The sequence below is a fragment of the Paramormyrops kingsleyae genome, chromosome 8 (assembly GCF_048594095.1).
Source record: "Paramormyrops kingsleyae isolate MSU_618 chromosome 8, PKINGS_0.4, whole genome shotgun sequence".
In the NCBI taxonomy this organism is placed as follows: Eukaryota; Metazoa; Chordata; class Actinopteri; order Osteoglossiformes; family Mormyridae; genus Paramormyrops; species Paramormyrops kingsleyae.
In genome coordinates, this window is record NC_132804.1 from 24,902,745 (window position 1) to 24,921,016 (window position 18,272).

The 18,272-nt window shown below is 48.2% G+C and overlaps 2 protein-coding genes across 3 annotated transcripts in view; one reads left to right on the forward strand and one right to left on the reverse strand.

Annotated features, from left to right (window-relative positions):
- rnf123 (ring finger protein 123) overlaps positions 1-18,272 on the reverse strand; it is a 92,971-nt gene that overhangs the window by 14,102 nt on the left and 60,597 nt on the right. For both annotated transcript variants that reach the window (XM_072715513.1, XM_072715512.1), the window contains exon 36: positions 4,925-5,067. In XM_072715513.1, coding sequence (XP_072571614.1) covers positions 4,925-5,067 — 143 coding nt within the window. The remainder of the gene's footprint in view (positions 1-4,924; positions 5,068-18,272) is intronic.
- Positions 11,898-15,113, forward strand: amigo3 (adhesion molecule with Ig-like domain 3). Its single transcript, XM_023811336.2, has one exon. It carries the CDS (start codon positions 12,821-12,823, stop codon positions 14,297-14,299), a length of 1,479 nt encoding a protein of 492 aa, XP_023667104.2. The 5' UTR covers positions 11,898-12,820; the 3' UTR covers positions 14,300-15,113.

The following is an 18,272-nucleotide window of genomic DNA, read 5'->3' on the forward strand; positions in this document are numbered from 1 at the left end:
CCAGAATAAATGATTAAAATAGCAGAGGGCCGGCCGTGACCTGCAGCAGACCTTCATCAGACACGCCGTCTCACTGCTGCACCTGAGCATTCAGACTGTGGCCAAGGGCAGTCATGTGGGGCACTGGAGTTCAGTGCCCCTCAAATAAATACATTAATTAAGTAAAACTATCCAGGCTGTATTTTACCACAGCTGTGGCTGGCAGTACCTTCAGCAGGAGATATCTGTAATAAAAAATCAGTCATTAAACATTTATAGTTTTCACAACATGCTATAAAATCTGTTGTATTATATGAGAAAGGAGAGATAAGATCCATCCTGGATCATGGGCTACCTGACCAACAGATAAGGTTGTGGGACTGTGCATCAGAGATGGTAGTGAACAACACTAGGGCACCTCAGGGAACCGTCCCTGTTCACCCTCTACACACCGGACTTCCAGTAGGACACCAGCTCACGCCACCTATAGATGTCCTCCAACGACTCGTCCACCACAGGGTGCATCGTCGCTGGAGATGACTCAGAGTACAGGGAGCTAGTGGGGGACTTTGTCTTGTGATGCAGAAGCACCTTCAGCTCAACATCAGCAAGACAAAGAAGTTTGCGGTGGATTTTTGCTTCGCCAAGAAGCCCCTGAGACCGGTCACCACCTGGGGGCAGGCAGTGGAGGTAGTGCAGTGCTGCAAGTACCTGAGAGGCAGCAGACTGGATAGACAGTGCAGCAGGACTCTACTCTCTGAGGAGACTCAGGACGTTTGATGTGTGTAGCAAGCTTTTCCAGTCCATAGAGTAATTCTTTATTATATGGCCAGCAGGGGAAGCAAGATAATTCATCAGGAAAGCCAGCTCAAACACAGGACTGGCCCTGAACCCACTGAAACAGCTGCAGTGAAGTGGATGGTGGAGAAGATCATGAAGAATTCTGCTCATTGGACACACTGGACAGGAAGAAGCATTACTGTGGACCCTCTCAGTTTCTATGTACAATTTAAAGAGGGATATACATTTAAATCTATTTTTCATATAAAACTGGCAGTTTTTCATGTCTCTAATACTAGGCTTGTTTGTCGAAAGGAAGCATTAAGAAGACAGGTGAGCTACCTCAGCGACCATCAATCTTAGGCCAGGGAAACTGGAGGAATTTGCTCACGTTCTTATCACTTCTCAATAATTAAAAGTCGTATAGGGGCATTGTGTCATGTTAATACAGTCATCACATTCTCAAGGCTTCCCCATTAACATCGATCTGTCTCTTTTTTCCCCTCTTTTGGGGTCATGACTTTCCAAGCTTGTTTGTCTTGCATCATGATCTGTCAGACCCGCATCGAACGTCCCGGAGACGGATCGAGCCATTGCATCGTACAAAAAGAAATCTGAAAACACAGGAAGAGCATCCCAGAACTAAAATAATGAAAGGAGAGACCGATAATAATGTAAAGTCCAACCACCCAGGTCATCAATGTCAACCATTCAGGTGTTCCGGTGCCTATTAAGGTCGTACTTAAGACGCTCTCCTTTCTCTCTTAAGAGATTATTTGGGAAACAGATCTAGGAAGAGGAATACCTTTCATAAGATATTTCTTTAGAGTCATCGTAAGATGCTACAAATCATTGTTATCTGGAAACGCACCCTTGTATTTTGTTAGGTTACTTATGGTTAAGGTTAGGGCTGGGCAGGGGTTACGATTGTCATTGTTGGGATCAGGGTTTTTCCCATAGAAATGAATGGACGGTTCCCACAAAGATATGAATACAAGTGTGTGTGCGTGTGTGTGTGTGTGTGTGTGTGCACACAGGATATAAGAAAGAGGGACACACTGGATGGGATGCCAGTCTCTTGCAGGTCACACAGTAAGGGCAAATCAGAGACAGCAGTGCACCAAACGACATGTTTTTGGGCTGCGGGAGGTTGAACTTACAAAGCCCACACAGATAGAACCAGAAAAGGCATCCAAACCACCAGCCCTGGAGGTGTGTGACAACAACGCTACCCACTGAGCCATCTAGTCGCCCATTGTGTACATAATCCAATAACTAATGACATCAACACTTCAGAAAGCAGGTATCGGGCTCGCTGATGTATTGCAGATTCTGTTAACAATCTGCAGCTCCTCCATTACGAAAAGCGAGTCTAGCTGGATGTCGGAGGTCTGCGATGGAAGAGGGGAAAATCAGAACTCCGACGATTTTCATTTGCCACTTCTCGGACCGGCACACGTTTCCAAAGGGCGCATCACAACACGGAGAACTCTAACTAGCTCTGACGTTCATCCATAATGTAAGAGCGGCCTGCCGGTGCCAGTGAGCATCAGCCGGAGAGCTTCCTGAAGATGTTTTTCAGTGCATCTTGACAGTGGCCAGCCCTCTCGTGTGCTGACGTCTTCAGAAATGGAACAAAAATCGATCAGACTCCTGCAATCCGGTTCCATCGGTCGCTATTTGTTTTTATGCTATTTTGCCTCCTTTAAATTGCATCATAAAAACACAAACAATTTCTTCAAATTTTTCCAGACTGTCCAATTTCCACCCCACAGAGGCTGAGTGAACAGGAGGGGAAATAGTCCATTTCTGTTCTAATGAAGAAAATCACGATGATGACTTCCTGACAAATTAATTTGACCACAAGACGACAATGTCCTTGACACCTTCACACCTTCTGATTAACAGAAGATAAAATTGTACTGACTACTGAGAAAAAGTTGTATCCTTGAGAAACGTACTTTAATTAAATAGCACGCCTAATAGATGGATAAGTGAAGTAATGCAATTTGGGCAAAATCACTAGCTAGGCAACTTCACAGTGTAATGTGACAACATAATAAATGCAACTGGCTAGAACTTGTCGGTTATCGTGAAGGAAGCGAATCCGTTTAAAACAAAAAAAAAAAGAAATCCATTACATCTTGTTGAGGAGCACTAGGGCTTCCCCATGACAATGTAGGCGTGTCCTTTGAGACCGATTCATTCCCGAGGGAACTAAGGAGATCTGCAGCCTTGTGTGAAAAATGTACCAGCAGCTGTAGCCGCAAGGTTCTGCGTTGGTCGCCTTTAATCAGGAATAATTTATGAAACCCGGGAATAGAAACAGTCAACGACACTGACAGTCTTCTTTAGCCACAATCCAAAATTAGGTGAATTAGAAGACTGCCCATCCAGTTTCTGGCCAGCCTGTGTGCACAGTGGACATCTGGTGCTGCTCTAGCCCCTTCTATATACAGCTTATTGGGGTGGGGGGGAGGAGATAAACAGGAGCGCAAATATTCAATTCAGATTGGCTGAGAGATGGTGTTGATTCATTTTACATAACCACTCTGCTACATGCAATGCACAGCAGAATCAATTCTGATGGCATCACCTGTCAGACTCTCCATTGCTCATGGATGATCAATAGCAACCGCTGTTTGGCTAATAACTGTGGGTTTTTTTCACTGCGGCGTATGCTACGGTACTGCCACTGCGCACTAACCACAGTGTATCACCATCTCCCTGAAGCCTGAGGGATCACGGCAAGGCTCCAGTGTAGGAGTGCTTCTGAAGGCGGGGGGGGGGGGGGGGAGGGGGAGGGAAAGGAGGGGGAGGCCAGTTCCACCCATCGGCTCCCAGGAAGCGATGGTGTCAAAAGTCCGGATTGACTCTGCTGGAACTGTTACATTCCAAATGATAAAATAAAAACCTGCAGTCATTAGTCGCCGCATGGTTGACCGCATTGCATGGAAAACAAATTATTATAAGCATTACAGCAAATGAGAGGCCTTCCATCCATCCATCCTGTGTGTTTCGATAATTAAAATCAGACAGATGGTACAAACTTATATAAAGACGGCTTCAGTGAATCTACACCACACCAATGGGGAAACCTATTCCCAAAACTCCACAACACTCCCCTGCTGATCCTGACCCAGTTATTCCTGATTTAAACAGGTCCCCCCAGTGCTTTGCATTCAAGACTTTGGTTCTCAAATCGAAATTAGAGTACTGGGGCTGGTTTAAGTCCTCAGGTACCGTGCATATCATTTATTTGTCTTTTGTGCATGGCCTGCAACAAAATGCGCGCAATCCCGGTGGCCACGAGTTCTGACAAATGAGTCGAGTCCCTGGGAAAAAAAAATCTGCCGTGGGCAGAAACAGGAACTCCGCCACGCCTACGGAAGTCCGAAGCCAACAGCGGGGCCTCGCTGAGGTAATGAGCACGGGTGAATCACCGACGCATTCTCCCGCGGTGCTGGAGGGATGTCAGGGCGCACTCAGGCAGCCGGCTCAACACCGAACAGGCAGAAAGAGCTTGCTGGTAAAGGTTTCCCTGTTTTGGTGGTGGTGGTGGGGGGTGGGTGCCAGGGCATATTCTAGTACAGAAAGATGTGGCACTAATAAAGAATTCTATTATATTGCATGCAAGTGCTTAGGAACGTGCCAATCAAAGTCTGCTCCCAAGAGGGTCCCTGTTAAAGTACCTCTAAAGGCACTTTGGCATGAGAAAAACAACAACACAGGATTATGTTACCAGTAAAACAACCAAAAGAAAAGTTTTAAAGGAGAGCAGAATATGCATGATCTTTATTCTAGGACATCAGAAAACCTCAATATGTGTGTATGTGAGATGGGGTTGCAGTATCAGCCTGAACTGCCAAAAAAGCCCTTGGCTTGTATTAGCAACAAGCTCAGAAAGAGATGGAGAAGAAAAATGGCTTTGGTATATATTTCAATTAAATATTAATCACAAGAATGCTGAAAGCACTCAGCTGGCTCCGAAGAGAAGTTCGAGTTCTACCTCTATAGACTTTCTAACTTAAAACTTCGCTAGAATTTGTCGACGCAAGATTCTTCTCTGAAACAGTGCAAGCAGATAACAGAGACTGTATAAGGCTGCAACATCTGGCGCTCCTGTCAGGGGGGGGAGTGATATCGGCATGGAGAGGCCACTCACAGGCGTGCAGGGAGAAGTGCTTGCGCTCAGAGGGGCCCGGGGCAGCCCCAGAGATGGGCGGTTCACTCTCTCCCAGGAGGTGCCGGATGGAGTTCAGCTGGAAGCAGGGGTCAGACAGCAACACCGAGGAGGCACGAGACACCCTGGAAGACAAGAGGGCAGGAGAAACATCAAGGCCATGCCCACCACACCACATGACACATCCAGCACACAACCCGACACGTCCCCTACACCACGACATGCCCAGCACATAATACAACATGCCCACCACACCACATGAGATGCGCACCACACAAAATGACACACCCCCACACCGCATGGCACGCACACCACATAATACAATATACCCCCACACCGCATGGCACGCCTGCCACACCGCATGGCACACCCCTACACCTCATGGCACGCCCGCCACACCTTGATGTTTCTCCACTCCTACACCGCATGGCACGCCCCTACACCTCATGGCACGCCCGCCACACCACATCACACACCACTACACCGCATGACACGCCAGCCACATCACATGACACACCACTACACCGCATGGCACGCCCGCCACACCACATCACACACCACTACACCACATGACACGCCAGCCACATCACATGACACACCCCTACACCTCATGGCACGCCTGCCACACCACATCACACACCACTACACCGCATGGCACACCCGCCATACCACATGACACACCCCTACACCACATGGCACGCCTGCCACACCACATGACACACCACTACACCGCATGGCACGCCTGCCACACCACATGACACACCACTACACCGCATGGCACACCCGCCATACCACATGACACACCCCTACACCGCATGGCACACCCGCCATACCACATGACACACCCCTACACCGCATGGCACACCCGCCATACCACATGACATACCCCTACACCGCATGGCACACCCGCCATACCACATGACACACCCCTACACCGCATGGCACACCCGCCATACCACATGACACACCCCTACACCGCATGGCACGCCTGCCACACCACATGACACACCACTACACCGCATGGCACGCCTGCCACACCACATGACACACCACTACACCGCATGGCACGCCTGCCACACCACATGACACACCACTACACCTCATGGCACACCCGCCATACCACATGACACACCCCTACACCTCATGGCACATCCGCCACACTACATGATAGTCTGGTATAATTCGACCAGCAGCTCCCATGAAGGTAGTGTTAACAGATGGAAAAGGGAAGAATTATAATAATGAGGGTAGGGGGACTTTCCAGCTCATGTTCAGAGCTTTAATTCAGAGCAACAGCTCAGCTCTGAGGGGCTATCAGAATGCATCAGTGGCCGTCTGTAGCCAGAAAGGCGAAGAGCACTGAAGTCACAAGGGCTTGAGCAGAGGGAGGCCGGGTGGTCGAGGGGTTAGAGTAATCCAACTATCCATCCATCTTCCAACTTCTTCTCAAGACAGAGCCACAAGGGAAAGGGAAAGCGGGGCTTGGAGCCAATCCTTGGTAGCACAAGGCTGAGGTGAGCGCGCACACACACACACACATGCACACACACACTTGTATTCATATCTTTGTGGGGACCGTCCATTCATTTCTATGTGAAAAACTCTAATCCCAACAATGACAACCTTAACCCCTACCCAGCCCTAACCTTCACAATAAGTAACCTAACAAAATACAAGGGTGCGTTTACTGATAACAATGATTTGTAGCATCTTACGATGACTCTAAAGATACATCTTATGAAAGTAATTTCTCTTCCTACACCTGTTTCCCAAACAATCTCTTAAGAGATTGCTTAAGGTAGAGCTTCTTAAGTGCGACCTTAATAGGTGCCGTTACACCTGATTGGTTGACATCGATGGCTTGGGAATTGATTATTCCTTCCATGCAGCAACTGCTTGACTGCCACATGAAAGAAAGTGGTGGTCTTTGTAAATATAACACTGCAGAAATCCTAAAATATTGCATTAATCAGAACTGGGGAGAACCTAAAAATAAAATACAAATTTACCAAATTGAATCATCTCACCGTAAATTGTGATTTTCGCTGATAGGGTGCCCAAACCCGCCTCCCCAGACAGTAGTATCACCAGTTTATTTTTATTTGTTCTATAAAACACCTGCATGCACCAGTACGTGTGCATGTCACTGATATAGGGATGAGCCATGGCCCAATAGCTGAAAGAAAAGCTGCGTTACTGTCTTAACATAAGGTAATGTCCGATGTGCTTCAGTACTGACTACTAAGGACTAGTCCAGGGTGTTTTTTTTTGGGAAAATATATTAGACAAATATGTAAATGAACTAGCAGTGTCAACTCTTATCAACCTCATGAACTAAAGTTTTAATATACTGTGACATGTAGAATATTTAGAGAGGTGTGTGCTTTCCATGGGGTCGGAAACAGGGGGAACGCGTCCACCATATCGGCAGAACCCCCCCCCCTCCTTCCCAATTAATAAATAAATTAATTATCAACAGCGCATTCCTTATCTTTCATTATAAATCAGCGCGTTACTGGGGCCAATTCTCTGCACATTCAAAGCACAAGGACAAAACAGAGATTGTAATCATCTATCATATGGATCAGTTATTTTTTAGTTAAGTGATATTAGGTTATGAAACTGTACAATTAATGATATTAGACTTATTTTAAATGAGCAGTATGAGCCGACAACAGTAATAAGAGATGGCCAAGAACTCACTCACTCCACAGGATATGTTTGAAAATTTCTGTGGACTTTTAGAAATGTAATGAAAGTCCTTCACTGCATTACATGAAGACTGAGTGGGTTTTGGTTCCCAGTCCCGTAACATATGATGAGGAAGCCTGACTTTAGGTCATTGGCAGTGTCTTTTGGAGGTCTGCTCTTCAATGAGTTTAATTTCACGTCTTTGCACTGTTTGAGAAGCCCGAAGTACCTGCAGGAAGCCCACACAACCAAGGGAGAATGTTCGAACTCCACACATGTCGAGCGGAGGCGTTTTACAGCATAATAACTCACAGAATTGGGGATAAGTAGGATGAAGACACTGCAGGGTCTACAGCCAGCGGTGTCACCCCAGTGGGGTGCCAATCAGCACCCTCCCCTGGTAGAAACTTTGTCGTTTCCTTGTCCTTAGGGAATATTACTGGTTCAACACAAGGTAATCCCACATGCATCAGGATAAGCTATCATTTCCCCAAGTGCCCCGTCCTTTTTGATGACGCAAGACACGACAGACAGTCACCCAGCAACCGGTTCTAAATGGGGAGCAAGCATGCTGGATATGGCACCCCCTGCTGAAGGTGAACTCAGCATTATGACAGGTTAAGTGGGTAACATGTGACTTTTCCTGTCACTCCCAGCCCATGTACTTTGTCACATGGGTAACTGACCACCGACAGTGTCCACCGACAGCGGACACTGACACTGCAAGCTAGTTTCCATTTCTTCTATACGAAACTATGAATCATCCATTGGCCAAGAGACATTTTCCAAGTTTGCTGGCTGGAATAACATCTTTCCCCAGGACAACAAAGGAGTTTGTTTATGAGTACAAACTTGAGGAGATGAGGCTCTTTTTTCAGGGCTTGGAGGTGTGCTGTACCCATCCAAACCACAGTTGAGGCGGTCGAGGCAGTAGAGGCAGTTTCCAGCAGTCCCATCCATCAATGGCAGTGGCCAGACAAAAACAGTGAAGCTCATTACACTCTAGTGCCACACAAGTGATTTTGGTAGCAGGGAATGGCTTTTTGAATCCCCAATCACCGACTAAGTCTCCTGTTGTTATGTGCGGGGGGTGGGGGTGGGGGGTGTGTTACTAAGGGAACAGAACCGACTTGGTACATCCATTCTACACCCCACCCCCACTCTCCATCACAGCCAACCTCGTGCGTGACTCTTCCCATCATGGGAGAGGCATGCTCCAAGGAAAACTCGGCTCATACCAGCTTGCAGCGGTCCAAACGAGATTCTGCGACATTCAACCCTGTCAAACGAGTGCAGGCTCCCTAAACGAGTGCAAATCAGCCAGTGGTATGATACCCTCTGCGAAGCACACAGGAAGTGCCATCACTGGTCCACTTTCACTCTGTTACCGTGACAATCTGAGATTTGAGTGGCAGTCACTTATCGGGAAGTTGCTTGTCAGTCATGGAAGAGATTTTCAGAAGGGGTGAAATAGCCCAGGACCACAGAACCATGGAACGAATGTGAACATACTCCTCCTCCAGGCAATAACTGGACACGCTCTTTTTTCGGAGGATCCCTCCGTTGCTCGCAGCCAACATGGCAGCTTCTGTTCTACCACACGGCGACATCTGTTCACTGAACCAACGAGTGGCGAACGTTGGGGGGGGGGGGGGGGGAGTCTTTTTTGTTTTTCAAATCACATAGTCGGTAAAATGTCTAATTCTAAAAAAAGAAAAGGCAGTAGAGCAGATTGGCAGAGACCCGCGTGACATTTTCGAAGAACGAGATCCATTCTCTCCACATCACCACCACTGTCACCTTTCAAAGAGCGGCAGACAAAAGGAAAGCAGGTCTTTTTTTTTTTTTTTTACTGCTCAACGTTGCTGCGATTTATGTGGCGACTCGGAAAAAGGGACTGGAAAACATAAATGGTGAATCACACGCTTGACAACAAGAGACAGAAGAAATCCGGAGAGAAGCACTTGATGGCTCAACCTCATCATTCCCCTGCTTAAAACGTCAAAATCGTTCCCAGAATAAAAACACTAACAACATTTCTGCTCAGGGCAAAAAAAGAAAGAGTATACAAATGAGTTCTGGTGACAATTCTGCCTAAACAAAGAAGGATAACAGAAAGAAATTTCTGCAATTAGCACTGTCATTATTTTCACAACCCAAGTTCGCTGCATGTTCAAGTATGACTGTAAACCAGGCTTATTGTGAAATATTAAATTCACACTGAAACTGAGCTCTGCTGATAAATGACCAAAACGGCTCTGAACAAACAACACTGTCGCCTTACCATCTGTCCGTCACTGACACAGTCCAACAGCTTTGCAACAGTGCGCCGGCCCTTTAAATATCATACACACACTTTAACCAACTGCAGAGTGTATAACTACAAGCTAATTACACTGCAATTAATGGATACTCTTGATTTATATGCAAATTCAATAAAGGCAAGTGAAATATGCTCTGTAGAAGAACTACAAATTATTACATTTTAAATGTGGGTTATATTTCGGAGTTCAGTTCACTGGGTATAATAACTAACCCCCAAGCAAGGAGACTAACCTGCTGAATCTCTAGCAGAGTTAAAATGCAGTTAAAAGCATTTCAGTCATGCAATTAAAACAAAGCAAAATAAAGTTGATTTAGAATAAACTGACTCACGTTTTGTCAGGTGAGGTTTGTTTCAAAATATAATGTTTATAGATAATAAATAATAACCGAATCTGTGTTCCTTTGCCAAAGTCACATGAGCAGAAATGGACGTGATGGGTTATGCATTTATGCTGCCCACCGCCAATAGCGACGTCACGTCGCTCCTGTATCATCCGTTTACAACATTGATGCTTTACAACAGGCCTGGCAGTAGGCAGGGGCAGGCAGGCGGGGCTCAGGGCTGGGGGCTGGGGGCTGGGGGCTGGGGATGAGCTCCCAGCTGGCCTGTAGCATGGAGCCAGCGGATTGGGGGGGGTAACACGTTATGACAGCAGTCAGAGCTGCGAGGGACACTGTGACCGAGAGGCACAGGCAGCTGCCTGCAGATGTGCGCGGAGGTGAGCGCACAAGCGCACATGAGCTCACGGGCAGTACAGCGCGTGTGGTCGAAAATCTGAAACTGGCAGGTTAATACAAATTTTCGGATTCTTATACAAGACGACATATTGTAACTAACTCTACAACTAATAATCCAAGAAATACTTGTACATCTGCCCACCCATGCTGAAACACTTCCAGTGTTCTCGTTATGGGGTTCCAGATTTTTTACTGCTCAACGTTGCTGCGATTTATGTGGCGACTCGGAAAAAGGGACTGGAAAACATAAATGGTGAATCACACGCTTGACAACAAGAGACAGAAGAAATCCGGAGAGAAGCACTTGATGGCTCAACCTCATCATTCCCCTGCTGGGGGCTGGGGGCTGGGGGCTGGGGATGAGCTCCCAGCTGGCCTGTAGCATGGAGCCAGCGGATTGGGGGGGGTAACACGTTATGACAGCAGTCAGAGCTGCGAGGGACACTGTGACCGAGAGGCACAGGCAGCTGCCTGCAGATGTGCGCGGAGGTGAGCGCACAAGCGCACATGAGCTCACGGGCAGTACAGCGCGTGTGGTCGAAAATCTGAAACTGGCAGGTTAATACAAATTTTCGGATTCTTATACAAGACGACATATTGTAACTAACTCTACAACTAATAATCCAAGAAATACTTGTACATCTGCCCACCCATGCTGAAACACTTCCAGTGTTCTCGTTATGGGGTTCCAGATTTTGTGACATGCAAGGAGTGCGTACACATACACGTGGAAAAACACCAACACGCATGCAGAGCACTTCCTCTACAGCCAGCCTTCTATTGCCAGGAGTACGGACTGCAGCCAGCGTATTTTTTTTTTATTATAAATGGAATGTATGGAATCAGTCATTATGTGCCAGTATAAGACAATTAAAAACAATATGGAGAAATGGAGAGAAATCACAGAAGCTGATTGATTTAATATTTGGCAAATGACAGTTGACTTCTCCCACCAGCGCCAGTCAGAGCAGCTCATCATAGTGACACTGTTGTGAGATAACCGCTGAGGATTATGGGGAAGGAACGATTATGATAATAATACAGCTGGTATTTACACCACAGGAATCCCCAACCAACCCACCCCTATGTTTTCTTATTTCTTACGCTGGCCAATCAGTGCCCTGAACACAAACCCTGACGCCCCTCCTCTGTAACCGCGTGTGAGAGAGAGAGAATTGGAGAGAGAGGGAGAGAGAGATGCACTAAGGCAAGCTTCAAATAGAGTGAGCGAGAGAGCAGCCACGCGGCAGGCTGGATGCTAGAGAGCTGGAGGAAGGGGCCGAAGCTCGAAGGAGCTCCCCAGAGACAGAAAGTGCCAGAAAACAGCTGCAAGGTGGACCTCCTCAACAACACTCCGGGAGAGCCATTGCCAACGGCCAGGATGAAGTGACCTGAGGGTTGTGGACTTTTCCCGGACTCTGAGAAGGGGGGGAGGGGGATGGATATATCAACAGGATAGGAGCAGCTCTGAAGATCTGGGGTCTGACTCCACACCCCTGTGATCCGAACCCGGGGCCCCCCCCACATCTTGCCCTCAGAACCAGCGTCGCTAACTGACTGCTCTCAGCCCGGCAGCTCAAGCAGAGCCAGTAGGCAAAGTCTCTGCTTAAAAAAAGAAAAGTATTTTACTCTGCGAATGACAATAAGAAGATAGCACCTGAGAAGCCATTCTGACTCAGGACCAGACGGGGATCCAAAAGTCAGGTACAGAGAACTTCTGTTACTAACCTCCCCAGTGACGGAACCCTTTAACACCAAACTAGCCTGCTCCGCACGTGTCATAAAGCTACAACTACAAAAGCAACAGCTGGGAAACAGGACTACCGCTTGCTGACTGGATTTACTGGGAGCTTTAGAGCACCGGCTGCTGGATTCACAGAGGTGAGGTATCTGCCGAGTAGACGTAAATCTCTCTGCCGGGGCCTCAGTCTTCCCCGATTTCCTTTACGCTGGATTGCCGCTGCTCGCTAGCCATTTTCCCTTTTAATGCTTTGAAGTTCTTGTGGACCACAGTGTCTATACGCCTCAGGGAGGGAGCTCTCTCAGCTCAGCCCACGGGCTCCCGGCCGGATACGGTGGCAGCCTGGAGGCTCTCTCCGGGAGCGGAGGTGTCCGGGTGGCACAATGATCTTTGCTCAGTGCGTAGCGGGACTCGCGCTGACGTTACCGCTGCTGCGGCTGGCTGTGGCCAGCTGCCCTCCCGGCTGCCTGTGCGCCTGCGATATCCTGAGCTGCGGATCACAGGGCTTGGAGCAGCTCCCTTCACACATCCCCGCGTCCACGGGCAGCCTGGACCTCAGCCACAACCGTCTGACTCGTCTGGAGGAGGCCGCCTTCTTGGGCCTGCCCCGGCTGGACACCCTGCGCCTCGCGCACAACCGACTGACCGGGCTCGCTCCTGGAACTTTCCGTAACGCCACCGGCATCCGCCGCCTGGACCTGTCCTCCAACGAGCTGCATATGGTGGAACATCACTACTTCCAGGAGCTAATCAGTCTAGAGGAACTGCTGCTCTTCAACAACCGCATCACGCGGGTAGAGAGCAGGGCTCTGGCTGGCATGGGGAGCCTGCACCGGGCCTACCTCAGCCACAACCGGCTGACGGACTTCCCCTTCTTCTCCATACAGGAGCACAGCCACCCTTTCCTGGGCACCCTGGACCTGTCCTCCAACCGCATGTCCAGGCTGCCTATGGAGGACATCGCGGCCCTGCCCACGTATGTACAGAGTGGCCTGTTCCTCCACAACAACACGCTGATCTGTGAGTGCTCTATGTACGGAATGTTCCGCCGCTGGGAGCAGCGGGGCTTTGGCTCCGTGAGGGACTACCGGGAGGAGCACACGTGCCTGGTGTTCGGGGAGCGCCGCGCCTCGATCCGCTTCTTCCAACACGGCCGCTTCTTCGAGAACTGCACCTTGCCACCAGAGGGCACACCGGGTGAGCCCGAGACCAGCCTAATGGCCTATGTCGGGGATCCAGTGCTGATGGACTGCAAGACATCCATGCGGGGGCACCACCTCTCCTTCCTCTGGATCTCCCCGCACCAAGAATACATCATTCCACCAGGCAACAACGGCACCCTGCGCATGTATGTCAACGGCAGCCTGGAGATCATGGAGGCGCGGATAGCAGATTCGGGCATCTACCTGTGCATGGCGATTGACCGGCAGCGGCTGCAAAACGAGACGTGGGAGGTGAACATGACGGTGACCACGCGATACATTGAGGTGGAGCCCTTCAATACGGGCTTCACCACCCTGCTGGGCTGCGTGGTCAGTCTGGTGCTGGTGCTGATGTACCTCTACCTTACGCCTTGCCGCTGCTGGTGCCATAGGCGGCCGTCACCACCCGGGCCCACCAGCCCCGCCAACGAGTGCAGTGCCCAATCCTCCATGCTGACCCCCACGCCGCCGGCCACCACCGAGGGGCCCGGGAGGAAGGCAGGCAGCAGCAAGCATGTGGTCTTCCTGGAGCCCATCAAGGAGGTCCAGAATGGGCGTCTGAGGCCGTCGTTAGCTCCAGAGCATCCCAAACTCACGCAGCTGCGGGGGGACGCCGATTCCATCAGCTCGGTGTTCTCGGACGCTACCATTGTGCCGTAGAGGTGGGAGGGGTATGTGTGAACCTATCAGACCATAACCACCCTTCTCTGGATTATCTGCTTGTTTCAGTAGAGGGTGTAAGGATTACAGGCTGATGTACGTCTGCATACCCGACAAAGACTGACTGAACTCCAGGAACCCGGGACTCCTAAGTAAGACAGACACCGCTTCCAGAAACAGAATAATAATTATAGTAAAGATGCCCTTTTAGTACTGCTTAAGCCATTAGATCTAGCAACAGTTGCCTTGTTCAATAAATTAATAACAAACTACGCAAAAGGTAGTTTGTCACACACACAAACGCCGGGCTACGCAGGTAAGTCTGACAGATCTGCAACAAGCTGCTATTAGATTTTCCATACTGCTCAATACATTTTAGAATAATGCATAAAAGATACTTATAATCAGCGTCTGATATTAAAGTCAGTTTCTAACCAGCGGACGTGGGCAGGAGTAAGAGACGTAAGAGACGTATATAAATATCAAAATGTAAGATTATATCTTAAGGATCAGGGTTCAGACAAAACAAGCAACCATCTCTTAGCTGTGTGAGGGGAGCTCGTGGGGGGGGGGGGGGGGGCATCTGAAGAGCAGGTCTGATTTAGCTAAAGGTCTTTCAAACCCCCCCCCCACCCCTGCCTTGTCGATCTAAACCAACACAGGCAAGCAAATCCTCCACTTCAAGAACCACTGAACGGAATCAGACCTGGACAGATAGGATAGATCCCTTTCATGCTTGGGAACCACCCCCCCCCCCATCCATCCGCCCACCACCTTTTTTCCTTAATCCCTTAATAAACCGCTCAGCATCGGAGCCAGAGGTAAATGTTTGCCTTGTTATTATTGTGAGGGCAGGTGGATGCGGTGAAGCCAAGACAGCCAGCAACTGGCTTTCTGAATGTGTGTGTGTGTATGTGTGTGTGTGTGTGTGTGTGTGTGTGTGTGTGTATGCGTGTGTGTGTATGTGTGTGTGTGTGTGTGTATGCGTGTGTGTGTATGTGTGTGTCTTAAGACACAAAAAAAAAACCAAAAGCAAATACTGTCAGATGGGAATCTGAATCCTCTCACGTAAAGCCACCTATTATGTTTTATTATTAATAAATTTTGTATCATTTGCCCTCAAGGGGTACAAACACGTCCTATCATATCTAAAGGAGGGATTTACCAAAACAACCAGTGGTGATTCCAAATGACACCCGTCCCTGAGAGCTGTGTGAGTGGTGCCAAAACCCCACATCCCACAGATTTGCCGGACGAGTGCGTGGTGAATTGGTGTGTGTGTGTGTGTACGGACATGTACATACTGTATACAAACTGTGCCCGTCCTTCAGGATGGTCCTAACTGTTGGAAGGCAGCTGTTTGTGTGTTTTTATGCACATACAATGTACAGTGACGTGTTGTTTCATATTCTGTCAGCTTTCATGTTTCAGTGAGCAGGGTTCAGGATTTTCTGATTTATTAATCATGAATCGTAGGCGAAGGTGTATAGGAAGTGCCTGTGCGTGCAGGGGCCGCGGGAGAGGGAGCGCAGCGCGTATGCTGGCTGAAACAGAATCCACTTCTTCAATCACTGCGCAGTTGACAGTTTAAGAGAGACAGAAAGCTGGTGAGATGAGGCCCAGTGACATATGGAAACAGATATGCTTGTGCAGGCGAGCGGGTCATGGCAAGTCCACAGACTATGCCACCTAGGTGGCATATGCAGACACATGCGGATATGCGCAGTCAGGCGCAAGCAAATGCAGACTGGGGCAGGTAGCCTCAGGCACATGCAGACATGTGCAAGTATGCACAGGTACACGCAACCACACACAGAGACTTGCACATACACACAGGCACACGCAGTGAGGCACGCGTCTTTATGTGTAATACGGGGTGCCAGTCAGAATCAAACTCAGATTGTAAACAGACCTCAGAGAAAACGGTAGGATCAGAATTATTCCTCTACAACTTTAGATATCAAGGTTTTTTGGTGTGTTTGTCTTTGTAATTATTACATTGTGGGAACCAGATTTCCCTACAATTTGATAAGAAACCTGTAGCTTTTTACCTTATGGGGACATGTTTTTTCCATCCCCACAAGGGGAAACTCAATTTTACAAAACACTGACTGCACTCAAAAACACTAAAAACTCCAGTATTTTGTTTGGTTTCTTATGGCTTATGGTTAAGGTTAGGGCTGGGTAAGAATTAGGGTAATCATTGTTAGGATTTGGGTTACAGCCACAGAAATGAAAGGAGAGTCCCCAAAAAAATAAGAATGTGTGGCTTCTGTGTGTGTGTGTGGGGGGGGGGGGGGTTGGAAACACCTTCTAAAGGCCAAATGAAGAGAAAAAACACCCCGATGAGACACAATTACAGCTGCAACCCAAGCGTGACGACCCTGCTTTACTGCACATTCTGTGGACAACCTAACCTGGCCATAACAGATGTCTTACGTTAAGAAAATAAGATACCTTTATCATTTAAAAGAAAAATATATAGTCAGAGATGCAAAAAGATGCACTCTTCAGGTGGGATGCAATTCTTAAGGTTCTCCAGTCAGAGAGCAGGTAATCAGCCAAGACCAGGCCCTAATAGCGTTTTCTTTCCAGCCGACCGGGCCGATGTTTACCTGACCGCATCTCCAGCTGTCATGATGACAGCGAGCAGGGCAGTTTAAAGAAGGGGAGGCTTAACTCCAGCTTGGTCCCATGGAGGGATGTGGTAACCACATGAGACAGAACACACCTGTGATGTAAAGCACTCCTTCCCAAACTAGTCCTCAGGAGCCCCAGACTGTCCGAGCTTTTGCTCCCTGAGGAACAGTTTGAGACACATTCTCAACTGAGCCAGACTATGTAGAAGGAGTTCTTTAAGCGATTATCCTGGACAGGATAATGGAGAAACCCATATTCTCCACTGAATGTTCTATGAAGTGTTATATATTTGCAATGAAAGGCCATGGGAGATATGTTACATGGGTTAGAGAACAAACAGATCATTTATATTTTAATTATCCTTGCTATATTATTAAATTGTTACTATTCTAACAGAAGAAAAATAAAATAATTTACAGTGAGCCTAATAAAAATAATTTAGAAAATAACAACAATAAATGAATCAACTTAGAAATCATGCCTGTGTTGTTTGCAGGAAAGCTCTCAATCACGCACTTAGCAGGGGATAAGTCTCTCTGGGCCGGATGAGATCTTCCTCAGACGAGGAGCCACGGATGAGCGTTATCAGATCCTATTTAGCATACCGTCCCGTTAGCGAGCAACCCTGAGCGAAAGCAGAGCGTGGCACCAGGCGTGGGCGGTGATCGGGACCAAAGCAGGCATTGAAGCAGCTAGCGACATAGCGACATACCGAAAGGAGCCTGGCGAGATCTAACCAGGGAAACAGAGTCAACCTCCAACTGCACAGCTCCCATCCACCCTCTGCTGGCACGCACATTAACCCAGTGACCAGGTGCTACAGAACCCGTAACCTGGTGGAAAGTAGTGCCACCATCCATTAAATCTAGGCAATTAGGACAGAGGGCCAGAGTGGGGAAAAAATAGACTTCCAAGCGATTCCCATTTGATGCATGCGAAGAATCTGATCTCAGCTCAGTGGCTCAATCTGCTTTGACTCCTATTTGATTGTGCTATAATATATGTGTCAGCTGTATACAATACTATATCGAGATAATAGTTATTCCATCCATTTTCCATAACCCCTCATCAGGTAGAGTGTCCTAGTTAGCAAGTAGCCTGTCCCCGGAAGCAGAGGACACCATGGACAAAATTACACAAACGCACACATTCTGAACTGCACAGACAATTCACAGACGCTAATTTACCTAACCACATGTTTTTGAACCTTGGGAGGAAACTGGAGTACCTGGAGGAAACCCATGCAAATATGAAGGGAAACTTGCAAATTCGGCACAGACATAGTCAGGGGAGGTGGGATTCTAACACCCCACCCTGGAGATGTTATCCGCCG